At 45.8% G+C, this 19022-nt stretch overlaps 1 protein-coding gene across 1 annotated transcript in view; it reads right to left on the minus strand.

Annotated features, from left to right (window-relative positions):
* PDE2A (phosphodiesterase 2A) overlaps positions 1-19022 on the minus strand; it is a 232187-nt gene that overhangs the window by 36552 nt on the left and 176613 nt on the right. Inside the window, exon 18 of the mRNA XM_078863181.1 lies at positions 14008-14185. Coding sequence (XP_078719307.1) covers positions 14008-14185 — 178 coding nt within the window. The remainder of the gene's footprint in view (positions 1-14007; positions 14186-19022) is intronic.

Here is a 19022-nt window from a genome sequence, read left to right on the forward strand (position 1 = left end):
CTAAATGTGGAGGGAAAAACCGGAGGCCCCGGAGAAAAATCCACACCACCAAGGGGAGCACATGCAAACTCCAAATATACAGGCATCAGGGTCGGGATCGAACCCATGCCCTCCTACATACCAGATGAGGTAGTTAATCTCACAACCGAGATGGAGAGATGACAGGGATAAACTCAGCTCACACTTGCTTGTACCCTGACTTTCTTGCAATTCTTCCTGCCCCATAGCACAGGATGGGCAATAAAAAAAAAACCCCGCACAATCTTCGGATTACTGGAGCAGGTGCATTGGCGGAGCACTTGGTAGAGTGCAGTGTTTCTCTGCTTTCATCCTCGACCGATCCTCCAACTGAGAGCCAGATCAGCGGTGAGCTTCATGTCATGCCGAGGATTGCAAAGCATGGGAGATGAAGCGTTCGTTTTCGCGACGGGAGCTTGCGAGGTACGTGGGCAGCAAGTCTGGCATTGAACGGAGACCACTCGCAAGTGTGCAGGAACTTACGAGACAGCCTTAGGAAACACATCATGATGAAAGTACTCACTTAAGGTCGTTATACAGGAACATATGGTGGTGGCATGAGGCAAACTAAGCACAAGCACAGGGCCCCAACTAGCTCATTGAAGATTTGAAAAAACGGGAGAACCAAAGATCTAAATACAATTTTAAAAGCTCTTAATTCCATTACCACGTGTAAAGTAATTATAATTAATGTACCCCATTAAATAATAATTCAAATTCTAGATTTGAAGCTTTCGTGACTGCAAGGAATCATATTCTTAGGTTTTTTTCGGTAAAGTCACGTAGGTAAAACATCAAAATTAATGAAAATAAATTAAAATAATTAATGAAAATAAAATAAAATAATTTATTTTCATTAATTTTGATGTTTTACCTACGTGACTTTACCGAAAAAACCTAAAAATAATTCAAATGTAATTAAGTTACGCAGTTTGTCTCGCGTAGAATGTTTATGGTTACTTAACAAGTATAAAAAATAATGAGTGCTTAGCTCCCCCAATGGGTTAGCACCGCCAGTGGGTTTGTAGGGTAGCTGTGCATATACCTGATATGGTGTCATATGTGAAAGCATAACAACGGAAATGAAAAATGCGGAGATGGGAACTTTTAGAAATGGCAGGGATACCTAAAGAAGAACCTATGAATTCATGATAAATTTCTAATTTTTTCAGAGACAGAAAGAATCAAAGAGTATGGATTCCTGCAGTCAAGAAAGATTCAAATCAAGACATATTGTCTGTTTAACACGTAGGCTTTCGCGACCAATATCATCCAAAATACAAGGTTTTTTGGGTTAGATCGCATAAATATATAAATGTGGCGTTAAACGCGCCACCACCCGACACAGCCAACTAGTAAGGGTTGTCACGTAAACAGAACGTGCCAATTCGTTGCTGGTACAGCACACAAATTTGGCTGTCGCCTGATGAAGCTAGTTTTAATTACTGGCAAAACGTCGTACTCAGATTGTAAATGTTGTGGCTTGGCTCTCCAACACATCGGTGTGCTGTACTAGTGACGAATTGGCACGTTCTGTTTACGTGACAACCCTTACTAGTTGGCTGTGCCGGGTGGTGGCGGGTTTAACGCCACATTTATATATTTACGCGATCTAACCAAAAAAAAAATCTGTCTCGTGGATCGTATTGTTTGTTAAGAGGAGTGGACTGTGGCAGGAGACACGGCTAAAAGGGATGATGGCTGATTGAAGAAGACAAGTGACGGAATGGCAAAGGAGAAAACACGCCCAAACAGGATGCCTTCGCTTCGTCCTCATGGAGCGATGGCATCAGCTCGTGAGCACGAGCAAACTGATCGTGGCGTCGCGCATCCACAATTAAGCGGCGACGACGCACGCAATCCCTTCGCCTAGTAGCGGATTAACAATGGCCGTTGATGACACTAGCGCTGCTGCTGCTGCTGCTGACAAATAATGGAGGGCTGAAAACACAGGGGCAGATATTACAGCAGAAGCGCTGCGACCCCCCCCCCCCCTCCTGGCCCCCACACTGAGCACACACACGCAGCGCACACACGTAGCGTCCTGACGGGGAATTGCCTGGCACAACGGGGTTTTAATCCAAAGGGTCCCTAGGAGGAAAGTCACACGGTTTCCCGCTGCCGGGAGATTGGCCGACCCTCGCAGGACAGGTCACATTGCGGTGTCCCTGAGTTGGCTTAATATTGTATGGGCGCAAAAAGGTTTTTACCGGGCCAGCCGCAATAAGTCATTCACGACATCGGGAGGGGCTGGGGTGGAATATTAAGCGAGAAGGGCAGACCATGAGGTCAGGGGATCGCAGCGGCACGACCTCCCCTGACCCCAATACTGAATACACACTCGCAGGTGTGTATTCGCCAGTTGGGGTCATTCCGGATTAACAAGGGTGAGCAATAAATTAAGGAGTACGGACAGACAGATAATGGGTTGCAGAAGCACCCGCCGCAACGCTCCATGTAAGAAAATAAAAAAACGGCTGTCATCACAGGTAGGCGCACAAGTGGCTGCGTGGGACAAAACGACCCCAGGCTCTTGAAGTCATGGGGATAAAAGGGGAGCCTGAGGATGTTCAAGAAGGACTCGTCTTCAACTTCTTGGTTGCCAAGACCCACCCCCTGCCGTCTTGCCTTCTCGAGTCACTCGCAGCATCCGTGTGATGACAGCGAATGCTGCTACGAGGCAGTGATAGGCAAGGTTTTTTTTTATCCTCTTCCCTCTGCCTCTCACAGTGTCCGTGCGACGCCGTGAGTACAGCTTCGAGGTACGTGGTAGGGCGTTTGAGTGACTGGGGACTGAGGCAGCAGTAGGCTGGGCTCTTCTCGCGAAATATTCCCCCAGGTAGTGCGTAGTTGCGCCGAGAATAAAAGTTCGCACAGAGCATAGGCGTGGTGTCTGTGATTTCTGTGTGGAGCGACTGCGTGGGGGAACACGCGCGGCGAGGGTGAACACGGAGCACAGCGTGTGCACGCGTTAAGAGGTAATCGCCCGCAGGCGCGAGCACGTTCGTGCCCCCCTGTGTTAGCGATGTGCACGGGCGTGTGGTATAACTCCGTGTGGCTCCAAAGCCAGCAGCACGAGGATGTCCCTCAGAGAGGGCGCTAGCGTGGGGGGGGGGGGGGGGCCCGTCGCTCGGTCGGCGGGGGTCCAGCGGGAGCCAAACCCACGTGGAGGAGGAGGGAGCGGAACGGGCGGACATAGCGCACCACCTGCCTGGTGAGGGCGGTGGGGTGGACGTAGGGCCTCACACCAGCTGTTGTCTCCTGGCGCTGCGCAGATTCACAGGCAAGCAAACCCACCGATGGCGACAAAGAAAGGACCCGAAAAACCCATCAAGATGCTGCACCGGCACGCAGCTCTCGACTTCGCACCTCCGATTAGCACGGTTGGCTCTGTACGGCGTGAAACAAGTTCAGCGTGCACACGTACAGGCACGCACGCGTACGGCGCAGGCTGCGGAACGAGCGGCTTACTTAACGTCTCGCCTGAATCAAGCGGAGATTGCTCGCACCCCGACGGCAAAAACGTAAAGGGCGGAAGACGCGCTCGTCAATCGCTCCGAGTTCACGCATTCGGGTAAAAATAGATCAATTAAGAAGTGCTTCCGGTGAGAAGAGGACAGTTCATCAGAGTTTCTCGTCTTAAGACGAGGGAGGCGCCGGGTTTCAAGACATCGTACATTCCCCGGCACAGTGGCTGCTAAGCCGGTGTTGACGGTGCGACGGTGGACAACCTGCACTGCCTGCGACGGTCCATTTACAAAACCTGCCTGGCAACTGCGCACGATCGTTTCCGCGAGAACGCAATGAGCCGAAGGAACCCCCCGCGTTAACAATTCGATGTGTTTAATGGCCATGAAAGAATTTCACACAGCGGGGGGAGTAGGGGGAAGGGGAGGGGAATTTAGTTCAAACAATCCCCAGCAGCCCGTACCGTGGTGCGGGGAGGGCCCTCAACCAGCAACGTACCGACAGAGAGGGCTGTGCACGTGCACAGCAAATCACCACCACAACCCCAGTGAGATGGTTGTTTCACGATTCAGGGCCACAGTCATAGCCGGTGCTTGGGGGGAAGGTGGGGGGAGGGGGGCCGCGTGCTGAGCTGAGCCCCGCACCACCAATGTCCCTTTGGCACCACCCAATTTGGAGTGTTGTTACATCGCGAGGTCGCGGGAGATGGCCGCGGCTTGTCAAAGGCTTCCATTCAGCAGTGGATGGCCGACGATGATGACGACGATTCACGATCACTCTAGCTGCGGTCAAACGGGGGCGTCAGGGTAGTGACATTATCGTATCCGGCCGTCACGTCCTCTCACACCCGCCCCTCCTGCTCTTCCTCCACCGCCATAACTCTAAAACGCAACAATAAAAGCTCGTAACCTCCGACTGCACAATTTCGCACAGAGAAACCGACTAGAGTCTCGAGACATCCATCATGTTGTCACAGCAGCGCAGAGTGCAGCGCAACCCAAACGAGCGAGCGTGCATCACCACCGATTAATCTCGGCCACCTTGCGGGGGCCGGCCTGCGAGATGTCTGCCTTGAAGCGCGCGATGGGGAGACGTGGACATTAATATTAATGGCCTGCACAGGAGAACAGCTGGCACGAAAGGTGGGCAGAATGTACAATAATGCTTATTCGCAATGAGGCCCAGCAACTGACTGGAATGGTTAGGAGGATGTTTTGGGCTAAATTGGAGAAGAGCTCGTGCTGTAATTGTGCATCATCATCATCGTCGTCATCGTCATCGTCAAAGAGCCTGTTTACTCCAATACCCTCCATGCACTCGCCTACCGCTCTGCCTCTCATATCACTCGACTCAACTCCCCTCCATACACTCTCCTATCTGTCTCCTCTCATCGCACACTCGCCTCATATACTCTCCTACCTATCTCTCATGCACCTCTAACCCCTCCCCAGAGCACTCTCACCTCCAGCGACCGAGGATTTCCATTCAAAGCAACCGGTCAACCTTGGCTCAGCGGGAAGTCGTTCATACCACGGGCCAGAAATCCCTTCCGCCAGTCATCTGTGTTGTTGACTCCCTGCCCCCGTTTAAGTGCCGCTAACATGTCACCGTACTTCAGCATGGTGTTGTCCAGGAGGCTAGCATTGATCCGGTCACAGAGCAAGCAGGGTTGATAGTTGGTGCTGTGGCTTGGTCTACAGAGGAAAGCAATTGCTCACGTTACCTTTAAATGTATTTCAAGATGCATTTAAAGCAACAAGGCTAATTTAAAGGAAAATGATTCCAGGGTTTGTTTTTACGTCACTGGAAGGAAATGACGATTGATATTGTTGGCCACTGACGTACTTCAGGGAAAATAAAAGTGTATTATTTTGGACTAACCTGTTATTGACCATTTATATAATTGTATGATAAATACATTTATCCAATTTGCAAACCATAAAAAATTGATTCCATTACCTGATCAATAATTAAATGTGAGTACATTTTTTTTTAAACTAAACAATTGAACTTCACACTTATCACATTCAAGCAGCAAAGTCAAAACCGATAAGGGTATCCTTGCGTGAACACTGCTTGATAAATATTGGTCTGGAAACACAATCGGCTGATAAACTGAGAACAATAATGTCGCTGAAATGCAGAGAGGCACCAAACGGAATGTTGCTTTGTATATATATGCGAACAGGGGACACGTCAGGCCATACTCGTTAATGAAATGGTCTCCGAAACACATTATCGGTGTGCCATCTGAAGAGCCGCGTTTGGGAAACCACCGGGGATTTTGTCTTGACCGCAAAAATTAGCAGCTGGCAATTTCCAAAACGTTTTCCCCCATTCACCTCGACAACTATTTGGGCTAACTAATTCCACCCGCCGGAATTTCGTGCAAAAATTAATGACTGTATTTTCCTCAGCATTAAGAGGCCCCGACCGATGTTTGTGACGCGGGCGAATTAAGCCAAGTGGCTGTTTTTTTTGTTTAAACATCTGTTTGCAACTTTAGTTGCACGGCGATTAAATCATAACGAAGGAATTTACGGTTGTACAATTACGCTGATTTCAAATTAAACTTTGTTCATCCCCCCCCTCCCTCATTACGCGAATGGAAACTTCAGGGGCAACATTTTCAGTTTCAAAATTTAACTTTGCCATCGGAGCACCAAGGGGGTGACGTTGAGAAGCGCTGCTGCCAAATCTCCCGTGCTCACGAGACCCAGTTGGCATGGTAACACCATCTCCAAGCTCTGCCGTTGTGTGAGCATCAACAGATCAAACGAGAGGGAAGAATTATAGTGACAAACGGCTGCGAAACATCCCAATGCGACTTAACAGGAAGTAAAGTGCCTCGCAACAAACAAAACTCTAGCTTGTTGCGAAACCGAACTTGTTCCTACACTTGCAAGCAATACTTATTTTTCATCAGCGTAGAAATGTTATACAAGAAAATACCGCGACTGATAAACTTGTTCGTAGGTTTGGTTTCTATTCACGAATGATTGCAATTATATCGCGATCGTCATAATGAACCTTATGGTGGGATTCTGGGGTCCCGAATAAACCGAAAAAAAAAATCGTATTATTTTTATTATTTTTTGTTATTCTTTTTTCTATCTACGTGACTTTACTTAAAGACCCAAAGAATATAAAACTTTTAAACTTTGATGAGCGCATCGTGTAGAGCTCGTCGAGAGGAATAGATTGCCATATCGTTCGCCTTCAACAGACATAAAATGACGTCGCAACGCCATAAGGTTCATTTAAGCATCATGTCAAGAGGATACATTTCCAATTGTAATGCTTTCAGTGAGACAGACATTACAATTACCAAACTATTTTAAGTCCCTTGTGTAGATATCTTGATCTAACTTGAGGAACACTTCTTACCATATGTCCCCTGCAAACAGTTTATTGTTTTTGCAAGTCAAAAAGCCGAACTGTTTAATTCGCAGAACTGCAATGGCTTTAATTAAGTTAAAATAGAATTTCACGTTACGTTTTTTTTTCTTACACTTTCAATGGTAACCAGGCTGAAACCAAATTGTAACCGAGCTGACTGCCCAGATTCGAACCCAGGCATCTTCACCACACCGGCTGACCACTATAACCAGGAACTATCTTCTCGAGCCACTTGGCCAGACCGTAAAAATAAAAAAACTTCACCACTGCTTAAAGTAGCAGCTTCCAGATTACTTCTGATGTGCCAAGTGACAGGGGAATTAGAGGCACAAAGAGCTGACAAAATAAGTTATCTGCTTTATAAGCAGCCAATTACGTTCGCAAACTGTTTACACTGGCTGCTGATGGACTGTTTCAAAATGACCCTGTTCCACGGTCGGTCGAGTGGGGAATTTGGCTCACCTATGATGAGCACAATTTTTGCCGACAGCTTTTCCTCGTGACGTCAATGGATAGAATGTTGCCGGGCAGCTGTGGAATAGAGTGCTACCGGAAAACACTCGAGGGTAGAAGTGGCGAGGTTCGAGGGTTCTCCAATTAAGAGTGAAAACCAGAGAGGAGTAGCAGAGGCAACGAGCCGGCGTGCGATGCGTCTTCGAAATAACATCACGTACACCGCAGTGCGTAACATACCGTTGTCTCGTATTTATAATGGGCCTCTTATTGCGGGCGGTCCCTTAAAATTTAACGAAGACATTAAAAAAATGGGAAAGAAATGCAAAAATCGCACTCCCAAACCCCCCAAAAACTGAACAGCGGTGCACAGCAACGCTGACCTGCTGCTCAAAACGCCACATGCCACGCAGCACAGCACAGTATCGTACAGCAACTACTGCAACTATGGATTGCGCACTCCAGAATTGGCTTGCGATGGTTTCAGTGTCAGCGTTTTTTTTTATTTTAATTACAAATATAATAGTAATACACGCAATATAATTCACATTACGAGCTGTACATCAGATACACCTGGTCTTCACGGAAATTATCTGGTTTTGGAAAGAAAACGGATATACTGGGGGGCATGCCACCCCCAAATTAGGCCTACGTTTTTTATATAGAAGGTGCGTTGCATTTGTTGTTGGGCAGCCTCATTCATTAAAGCAATATTCAAGTTTAGCGTTTCAGATAATCTAAGCCATACATCAGAAGAAGAAGCATTTCTTAAATTATAAACCTGCAGCGTTTAGAATCACCGGTTGTTCGTCGTCCCTGCAACAGCTTCCACGTCAGCTCCATGAATCAAATAAATGCCAAGCAACTAAATAGATAATGGGGCAGATGCCATCTCTGCAGCACAGCTCTCTCATGGGACCTTTTACTGCAGTGAAGAAGAAAATGTGTACATTCTCGCAAAGAAAGTTCATGCTGAGAGGGAAGAAGCAGGTGGAGGCAGATTATGGAATTGGAATTGAAACCAGCACTATCATTTTTAAGAACCACGCAACACAAAGTGGTCAGATGGCACCAAGGTCATGGACACTGAGCTTGGCACTGTGGAAAAGCTTGAGAATAAGTTTTCCGCTTTTATCTGGCAACAAAACAGGTGTTAAGTTGTTAAAACACCAAACTGAAACCTTTTACAAGGAATCCTGTCTGCATTAACCACAATACTTGTGGTCAAAATGCAAACAAAAAACACACTGATTATAATATTTGCATTGTCTTTGAAACTGATTGGTCCACACCAGAGACAGCTTTCTTTTGAGCCTCGTCTCAAACGGTGTTAGACCAGAGGACGCCAAAAGGCGTACAGCACAAAGACGATGCCACTATCAGAGTAATGAGACCTCGGGGTGAGCATCTACATCATGGGACCTCCTCCTTTGCCAGTACCAAAATATGAGAATAAAATTTCGATTGAAAGCTTTCGTGACTGCAGGGATTCATCTTATTGGTTCTTTCGGAAAAGTCACGTATAAGGGAAATAATAAAATAATACAAATATAACATAATAAAATAATTCTCACGAAGTTTCGGCCACAACGCAAGCAGCCGTCCTCAGGTGAAGAACAGGTCTGTCGGGAACTTTACCGAAAGAACCAAGAAGATGATATGAGAAAAAGTTGACCTCTTTTTAAATCCTTCATGTTAAGTTCACTTGCTTGCGCGCTTACGACCGTGCAAATCTTTCGGTCGTGTTTTACCCCACTTCCCGTGATCCAATCGAGTTGACATTTTGCACACATACTCGTTGTGCGTGACAATTTATTTTCGTGAAAAAAAAATTCCAAAATTTTCCACTTTTAGGAAAAATTTTTTTTAAAGGATTTATAGTGAAAAACTTTGTTTTTACGGGTTAATTTTTACCTGGCAACAAAGCTTGGTTATGATTTGTCGTTTCAGCCACCAGTGATTACAAGCAGGGCTCTCGAGCAGCAGCTCGGCCACACCAATGACTGGGCGACAGAGCTATCGTCTAAAAACAATGTATGCATTCACTTAATTTGCTTAAATTCCAGCACCGCGGATTTAGCATGGAGGTTTTTGTCCATCGTGTGACAGCAAAGGGTACACGAAAGTGTCCCCTCCACTATGTACAGGACTGAAAAAAGTCACTTGAAGGAACTGTTTGGAGACAACCTTTGACAGATCTCTGCCTTTCTGTTACATACCACTGTGTGAGATTTCCAAACGAACTGTCCATCTCACGGCACAATTGGAATATTCTGGCGTTTTTTTTTTACCGAGACGAAAAAATAACCATGCAGTACCACCGATGGATAACCCAGCCAACACGTGTTTGATATTCACATGTGTTCTTTTGTGAGAGAAATGGAAAGCAAGATAAGAGTCTGAGGACAAAAAAAAATATCTGTTGATATTTGAAACTGAGTAAAGTTGGATGCACAGTGGACTTGCATATCACAAATAAACCAGCTGTAAATAACTCCGGCATCTGGTACTCTAAAATTGGCATTATACAGGTGTATTGTGCCATTTATCACCACAAAAAGCAATTTATTTCAGTAATAGCTTGTCCTTTCTATTTCTTAAATGCTATGAACAAGCAGAATATCGCCACAGCTTGTTTTTACGTTTGAAATATTGAAATATGAATGGCAAAATGCAAAGGTTGAACAAAAAAAAACAGATGACAATGATGATGCCAACGATCGAATCGGCGAGCGTAAATAACGTTTGGAAGCACACAATAACATCATGCCAATATTGCCTTTTTTGCTTTCCAGACCGATTCGTGATGCAACCGCCTCGTTTGAATTCGAAGGCCACATCTCCCCTTGCACGCTCACTTCCGCCGTGACGCAAAGCGGCAGTAAAAAAGAAACAATCACGTCTCCAAGCGCAGAGCGAAACCGCTTGCGAGTTAATGCTTGGTAGCCACGCAATGGCTTCGGAGCAGGTGGAACTTTACTGCCTCATTGGTTTTCGCCGCAGAACAAAGCGCAGGTGCCGGAGCGCAGATTGCGGGTCTCCGAGCAGATTTCGTGCGAAATTAAATTAAGCCACGCCACAGGTAGATGCACAGGAACACGTCCAAAAAATTTTGGCCGCCTCCTCCACTCCCTTTTCGCGTGACCATATTTCGTCTCATAGCCGTGCGTATGTGCCTTTTGGAGAAGAGAAAACTGTTCATAATATAGGTTTTTGAGTCAGATCGCGTTATTTATAAATGTGTCATTACCCTCCACCGCCCGACACGGCCAAATAGTAAAAAAAGTGTCACGTTTTTCAAAGGGCAAAATAATTCACTTCTTTAGCCCACCGGTGTGCTGATTATCAGCGAAACGTCGTGCTACTCAAATTCAAAATGCTGTTGATTCTATCTTCAGCACACCGGTGGGCTAAAGAAGTGAATTATTTTGTCCTTTGAAAAACGTGACACATTTTTTACTATTTGGCCATGTCGGGTGGTGGAGGGTTACGACACATTTATAAATAACGCGATCTGACTCAAAAACCTATATTATGAATAATATTGGTCGCGAAAGCCTACGTGTTAAAGAGAAAACTGGTCTAGATTGTGTGCAATAGTGGATGGTAAAGATCGTCGCATTCGAGAGCCATGATCGATCCACCGCTGAATGAAAGCCTCCCCAACGTTGCTGCCTTCGCCGTACATTCTCGCGATGCCAGAACGCACCTCACCCCGGCGCACGATCCAATCTCATCGCTCCTCTTGGCAACTTTTATTCCTTTTGCTGCCACTCCATCGGCCATCACCCCCTCTAGAGACATGCCCTGTAACCTGTACTAACCCATTTACTGTTCTCATTTTTATTTGTTCTGTGATAAATGTATTCCTCTTTCTCTTGGCCTTTGGAACTTCGATCACACATCCACGCTTCTTTGTGTACTTTTCAGCTTTAGTGTCATCAGCATCCCCGTTTCCGAATCCATGTGTCATAGCAGAAAATATGCATCCTATATTGGAACGTGGCGTACATGCTGTATATGTTTATTTGCATGATAAACTTCCAAGTTTCCAAACAAACTCCGACCTGCTCTCGCTCGACTCATAATTTACTTATTTTAATCCCAGTCTAACTTCAATATTCAATAATAAAAGCTTAACACGGTCGTCAACAACACTGCCATTTGCTCGAAGGACCATTGCCTGAAAACGTATTGGTTATATATATATTTTCATGAACACCCTGTGTATGCACTATGTGTATATATGTAAAATTGCGATTTGTGTGCTGTGGGTTGGTGAAGGGAGCAAGCACATTTTGTCTCGCGTCATGCTGTGGACTTCCCGACTGGTGTGGTTGCTGCTCTCTGATTTTGCCGCTCAGGTCTACCACGCTCGCCAGCTTGTTGCTTTGCCATATCAAGGCAGTGGCGAATGAAACTAAAACCGAGTGTAGTGTTTATATATAAAAAAAAAATTAACAACAAAAAAACTCAACACATTTGTCAATAACACTGCTGTAAAAGTAGATATATTTTTTAGTTGATGCTTCGGGTAATGGCCTTTCTCCATTCCCGATGTGTCACCTGTTCTAAATATATTTTTTTCTGTGAAGCTTACAGTGGTGCTGGTGAGTGTGCTAGGTTTTGTGTTAATTCCGCGTATGCACCACTGCCAAACAGCATCACCAACACAATTTTCCCTTCCGTAATTGCCTTCGATATACTGTACACACACATTGTGTTTCATTTCCAGATATGTCCTTCCAAAAGTAATTATAATCGTTTTGTTCAGAGAACAAGCTGTACGCGACCGAGCTCAACATTGCAGCCTTCTCTCTGTTAAGCTATTCAATCATTTCCTGTGGGTTCATTACCATTTGGTGTTATCGTGACTATGTCACCAGAAAATCTGAAATCGTGAATACTTCATCCGTGTGCTCAAGCCCTTTGTGTCGACCAAACCAATGCCTTTACGTAATCTTCAGTCCCATCTTCATGAACGCTCTCGATAATTTCAACATTTATTTTTTTAAACGACTGCCATCAATTTTTGTTGCCAACTCAAATGTCCTTAAAAAAATATAGAAAAGAGAGGCTTAACGCCGTTTGATGCTCACTTATATTTTTATAGAAATTAATTGATAGTATGAATTAAGGTAAAGGGAAAAACAAACCCTTGCTGTTTCACTCTGTTGTTCGGCCTTTTAAATATCCATTAATCATTTCTTTATTGTTTTTGTGAACAATTTATATGTGCGATAAGGGGTTGATGGCTCTGTAATTCCTCAAATTAGTCCTATCTTCTGTTATGAATACAACAATTATTGAGGCATCGTTCCACAATTGAGCTATTTCCTTTCCCTGCAAACATGTTGTAACCAGGTCTGATCATTTTCTGACCCAACAGCTGAATCCCTTATTCTTTGATGATCACCGTTATTCCATCTGGTGCAGACGCTTCTTTAAAACAACAATATTGGACTGTGAAAAAGTAGTGAACACTTCTACAAGTGTGGCATCTCAGTGCATTTTATACAACAGTTATTTTATAGCCAAATGTTAATGGCCCAGCGGACTATGACAAAGCCCAGCGATTGCACTTTTCCCAGCTTATTGCAGAGGTGCGCGGTTCGAATCCAGTAGGCCGCCCTGTTTAACACCGCATGTGTATTTACTCTAAAGAATACACAGTCTGCTTCAGAGTAGGACGATAACGATCCATTGATGCAATTAAAAATGTGTAGGCCATTGTGTTCCAGTGTCATTGACCAAACTTGTCAATTTCCACTCATCTACGAGAGTGACTGTTCAGTTGTTGAAGGTGTTCAGTTGCTGGAGAAGCTCCCAGCATGTGGAGCGTCATATCGAGCGTCGTGCCAAACACACATCAGAGAGCTGCATGTTCATGAACGCCTACGCAGTACTTCTCCAATCGTATTGAACTAGCGGCGGCGCTCGGCCAAAACAAACCAAAAGAAGAATCGTGAGGCACCAAGTAGACCAAGAGTTCCGTGATTCATGACCAAATTAAGGGAGCGTAAAATATCAGCTTAAAATCCAATCATAATAAACACAACAAGCTTAATCAACATGACAAAAAAGCTATTTAATCACTCTCATCTCTATCTTATCCCACTCTCCTCTCATCTCACGACATCTGTAGTTGCATTTACATTTATCGTTATTATTATCATCATCATCACCCATGGTCAATCCACGGTTGAAAAAAAGGCCTCCACGAAGCTGCAGCCACCGCTCCGGATTCCGCGATGTAAACAATCCACCTACCGCCTGCACACAGACGGCCCAAATCATCGCTCCATTTCCTCGGCACATCCTCTCGGACGCATCCCTCGGCTGCCGCTCCGTCATAATCCGTGACCACCGGCCACCATCCCTTGTGTCGCGACGTGTGGCTGCTCAAGGCCCCACTCACCATTTGTCTGATCGCACTGCACCTCTTGTCCACATCTCTTCCGTCATCTCGCTCGTATTTCACGAATCGTAAAAAAGGCGCGTGTCGTCGTCCCACTCCGCTTCCCACCCAAACTTAACACTTTATACTCAGCCTCCCTCCCCCGCCCCCACTAAGGGCTCGGCTCCACCGGTGACCGTGCACAACAGCTGACGAAGGAGGGGAGAGGGAGCGACGCTCGGACGACCGGCGGACGAGACGGGCGCGCTCACCCTCGTTCTCGTCCTTGATGGGGAAGCAGAGGATGCTGCGCGTGCGGAATCCCGTGCTGTCGTCGACGCCGCGGTAGAACAGGGGGTGCGAGTACGCGTCCTTGATGTTGAGGACCTCCCCGGTGGTGGCCACGTGGCCCGCGATGCCCTGGTCGGCCGGGATACGGACCTCGTAGCTCTGCGAGCCGAGCGCATCAAGGCGGTGGGAGGGGTGCAAAGGGGGTGGAAGATTGTCGGGAGCACGAAGTTTAGATTTCTCTCACGCGCGCGCGTGCCATGCGTTTGCGTGTGCGTGATATGGGGAGCAGCGGTGTCGCTGTTAGCGTGCTGCACTATGAACCTGGCGAACCGAGTTCGATGCTTGCTTGCTCATGAACAACAACAGCGGCGAATATTTGAACCGGCCCTAGTAGAATTGGCAAACATCGCCACGAGGGAGACAAAGGCGTCCGGGCGTGTTATTGGCCACCCACCCCTCGTGTGCTGTACCCGCCTTCGTAGGTGCTTGCTTAACAGCGCTTGCCCCAACAGTTTGTTAAAGGCTACATATGGAATATTTATCTTTGCTTTGTCTCGTGATATATGAATGCCGAGGGTGCTCATGTGGCATGCGTTCACATGGATCTGCTTGTGATCCATTTAATCATAGATATGCAGCCATCAAACCATGACTGCAAGCGTTTCAAAGGCTACCAATCCAATCCCAGATCAATATCAAGATCGGTCATTATCATCTTCAAGATCCTCCATAAACTTGCCTCCTGCCTCTCTCTTCCACACACTCTCTGCTCCAACAACCAAGGTCATCCATTGAAGCCCCCCCCCCCCCTCCTGTAAACATTGACTCATTAGGAAGTCACTCATTCTCCACTACTGTCTGGAACTGCCTTCTCCAAGCCATCTTGCCCTGTCAATTTCCTGATCCTGTTCACGTCCAGGCTCAACATTTCCCTTTAGTCATCTGACCTTGACTGTCTCTGGCCATAAAATAAATACGCCTACTCTTTCTGAGCAGCACCTTGAGATATGGTCACATTTAGACTTTATATAAATGCATTGTACTTTATTATTGTGTGATATTCAAAACTGCCAGTGCAGGTTTTTTAAACAAGCTCCTTCTCATTATCACACCATGGTAGATCTTTAAAGGGTTGCCAAATTTGCCCGTCAGCTCAATGGGAATACTAAAACAATTTTGTGGGAAAAAGACAAACAAACAGATAAATAAATGACGCAGCAAACAACATCCTAAGCGGGATGCTCAAGACCTCAAGAAACACACCGAAGCTTTCCTGGACAAGCAACAACAGACTTGCATCGGCGGCAAGCGGCGTGTGTGCACATCTGCAGTGGACTTCTTGTGGGTCAATTCAACCCTAAAATTAATCAATAACACTGAGGGGTTTGTCCGCGCTTATCACTAGCGCCGAGGAAGAAAATTGGGCAATGCAACATTTTTTTCTACGTCAAAATCAAACACCCCACCCGCCGCCCCTCCCCACGCACAACATTCGCTCATTTGTCGCCGCGTTTTTTTTTACGACCACGTGCTCGTCAGGACATTTTATTTTTTAAATCCGCGTGGGCGTGCGGCGAATACCACGCCCGGCGAGTCACGGCGCAGCGTGTGCTCCCGTGTCGCCGCTTTAAGAGTTGCGCGTGCGGGCAGAGCGAGCGGAGCGGGCCGGCGTGAGCGTTGCTGCTTCGTGCGCGCGCGTGCACGCGAGCGTGCGCGAGTAGTAAGCCTTATTAAATTTAATGCAAGCCACCCCTTATGCGTGCGATAACGCGAGGCAATATCGCGTGCCGTTATGCGGCCCAAAGAAAAGCCCCTCCGAGTGTGCGCCTGCCGATTGCGAAAGCGGACGCTCGTGCCGATGATGATGATGATGCACGCGCGCATTCGTGCGTGCACGTGTGCTCGCGTGAGCGTCTGAATGTGATGAATTGGAGCAGCCGTTACTAAGGAAACGTCCAAATGTGTGGGTACAATTAGCAAAAAAATAATATTTTTCGGATTAAAAATAAATACATTAGTATTATCGCTGCCACTTATGATAATACGTTCATTATTTATTAAACTGGCCACTTGCACCAGTTCGCATGTTTTACCAATTACATCGCCGTCAGCCTTGGCAACACGGGTGCCTCCGAGGTGAACCCATCGCGGCATCTTGCGAGTTTGTTGCACGCAGCAGACTCGTTCGCGTGGATTCCTGCATGGCTTCGAGGAAACCGGCGTCTGAGTATCCGCAATTCAATTATCGTAATTGTCATCATCATCATCATCATAACCATCCATGCTTTATCCACGGCTAGATGAAGGCCTTCCCCGAGCCGTCGCCCTCCCTCAGGGTCACACAAGTATATGCAAGGCCTTATCTCACTCCTCCATCCCAGTGGCATGTCCTTCTCAGTGTGGTCCATCGTTTGGCTTAGATTCCGACAATCGTCTCGAACACCGGCCACTCTCCTTTCAAGCCACATGTCCTGCTCAAGCCAAATCCCTACATCGCCTGCATTTCGATGCATGCACTCTCCACTTTATACCGTGACATGGGGTTAAACTAAACTTTTTTTTTTTACCAGCTAAGGCCCACTGAGCTATATAAGCTCTTTTTTTTTAGAAGAGACCTGGCCAAAAATGATAGCTCAACGAAGTGGCTTAGCATATGGAAATTTCTATCAGCCAAATACTCTTAACGCACGATGATTCTAAATGTCGAGAGCAAAAACTGGAGGACCTGGAGAAAAATCCACGCGACCACGGGGAGAACACGCAAACTCCAAATATACAGGCTTCAGGGTCGGGATCGAACCCACAATCTCCTGTATAACAGGCGAGGTAGTTAACATCTCCTAGCCACCGTGATACCCTATTAAATTGAAAATACATGGTTTATCTTTTTCTGTTGACGCAGCATTACTGAGGCTCGAAAAAGTCTGTATTTAGTCATCGTGGGTAGTGCTGTTTAAGTCTGCCGCATGTTTAGGCATTTCAATAACGATTTAAGTGCCAACGTTAATTCTTAACAATTTTCAACATATGTTAATTTTGAACGCGTGTATTCGTTTACGAATTCATTTATTGACGCATGTGTTGATTTTATTTGTTGTTATTATATGAAGTGGAATGGTGGTACGATGGCTTGAGAACCATGCATCCGGTTATTTGAATTCAACATCAGTAGCGAGTGATTACCCCATCAGTGAATTGTCCTCCCCTCGCTGCACGCAATACTAAAACATCGCCAATCGCCACTCAGTGTGACGGTGACGTCGCCACGACGCCTGTGCGAGGCCAGGTGCACTTTGAGGGCACGTGAAGTGTCGTCACGTGGCCTAGACCGCACACTGACCAGCGTGGGTGAAGTAAGTTCAAATAAACTCCGTGACCGAAAGATCTCATGAGGATGATATACTGCAGAGAGTTTACAATAGGAACAAGTGTCTGTGTCGTCTGATCTCTCTCTCAAAATCTCACACTGAACTTCTAATTTAGCAATCTTTGGAAGAACGTAATCGACCAGGCTATGCGTTAATTGTGTGTTGACCGACTCTCTATGTTGCATTGCATTACATTTCCAAATTTTACTAAGTTTGTTAGATTAAGTGTGTTGTCTCTCTCTCTCTGTCTCCCCTTGTTTTGCTCTTCTTATTTCCTGCAGTCACGAAAGCTCCAAATCTCTCATTGACATGCTGATTTCTCTACCCCCCTCCTCTCTCTCTCTCTCTCTGCCCCCCTCTCTATTTATTTAAGGCCTCAACACAGAGGCGTTGTTTCTCTGTGTGCCTATATGTGTGTCTCTCTCCGTGTGTCTCTGTGTTATCTCTCTCTACCTATGTGTCTGTCTATGTGTCTCCGTGTCTGTGTTTTGTCTCTCTCTCAAATTTAGCAATCTTTGGGAGAACGTAATCAACCAGGTAGGGTGTTGACTGTTGTGTTAGCCGACTCTCTGTGTTGTATTGCATTATATTTCTCAGTTTACTATGTTTGTTTTCTCTTTCATTAGTACCTGATGACGATTGCTTGTGTTGCAATCGAAACGTCGTATGCTATTATTTATTTTATTTTTTCTTTCTACGTGACTTTACCGAAAGAACCAAAGAGTAGGAACACGTGCTGTTATAGTATCGTCTATGCATCTTTACGTTTTCACAGTGCTTGCATTCACAAAATACTGTCACGTTAGATTCACTTGGACATTTATAAATATTTACATTGAATTTATATTCATTCATATTGTTCACGATGCTGCTGCTAGCCAGCATATTGATGTTTTACCTGCGTTCATTAATACATTGATTCCCACCGCTGTATATTTCTGAGCGCAAAATATCCCCGATGCATTCGCATACAATGGCGCTGCTCTAGCCTCTCGTGACACAGATGTGGAGTGTATTTGGTGAATCTTCATTCTGCCTTAGGGCAATGAGATCCATACATTAACATCTGTATTTAACAAAACGAGAGGCTACAGAGGTTCATTATATAGTTTAGAAGGGCGACCTATTTTTTTGTTAAATAAAATAAACGTCCCAGCCATTCCTCTCCCCATTTATATTGTTTTGTTCATCAGCTTGTAGGCTTTCCAGAACTATAGTGTCCAGCAGGGTTTGTTTAGAGAGAGCAAACTCCGGACCGGCTTTGACTTTAAGGGCCACATCAGCAGCGTCAATCAGCCCTGTTTAATTTATTCATGGCCGCACAGGGAGAATAATTATGCTATTGTGATTAAGGTGCATGTAATTATGAAGAGGATGAGTTCGGGGCTATTTCATGGGCGAATAATGTCCCGGAGTATATTTTTTTTAATGACCACCTTACGGCTTTGGTAATTCCACACACGGGAATTACCGAGCAGATGCGTGCGTGAATTGAACCGACAAATCCATAGCAACTGATCTGTTGGCAGGCCAGTTGACCGCCAATCTTTATTAGCCTCATTAATGAATGTATCAATTCATACATTAAAATATTAATTAATTACATCGTTTGTTGCCACTTCTGCTCC

This window comes from Lampetra fluviatilis, chromosome 15 (genome assembly GCF_964198595.1).
Source record: "Lampetra fluviatilis chromosome 15, kcLamFluv1.1, whole genome shotgun sequence".
NCBI lineage: Eukaryota > Metazoa > Chordata > Hyperoartia > Petromyzontiformes > Petromyzontidae > Lampetra > Lampetra fluviatilis.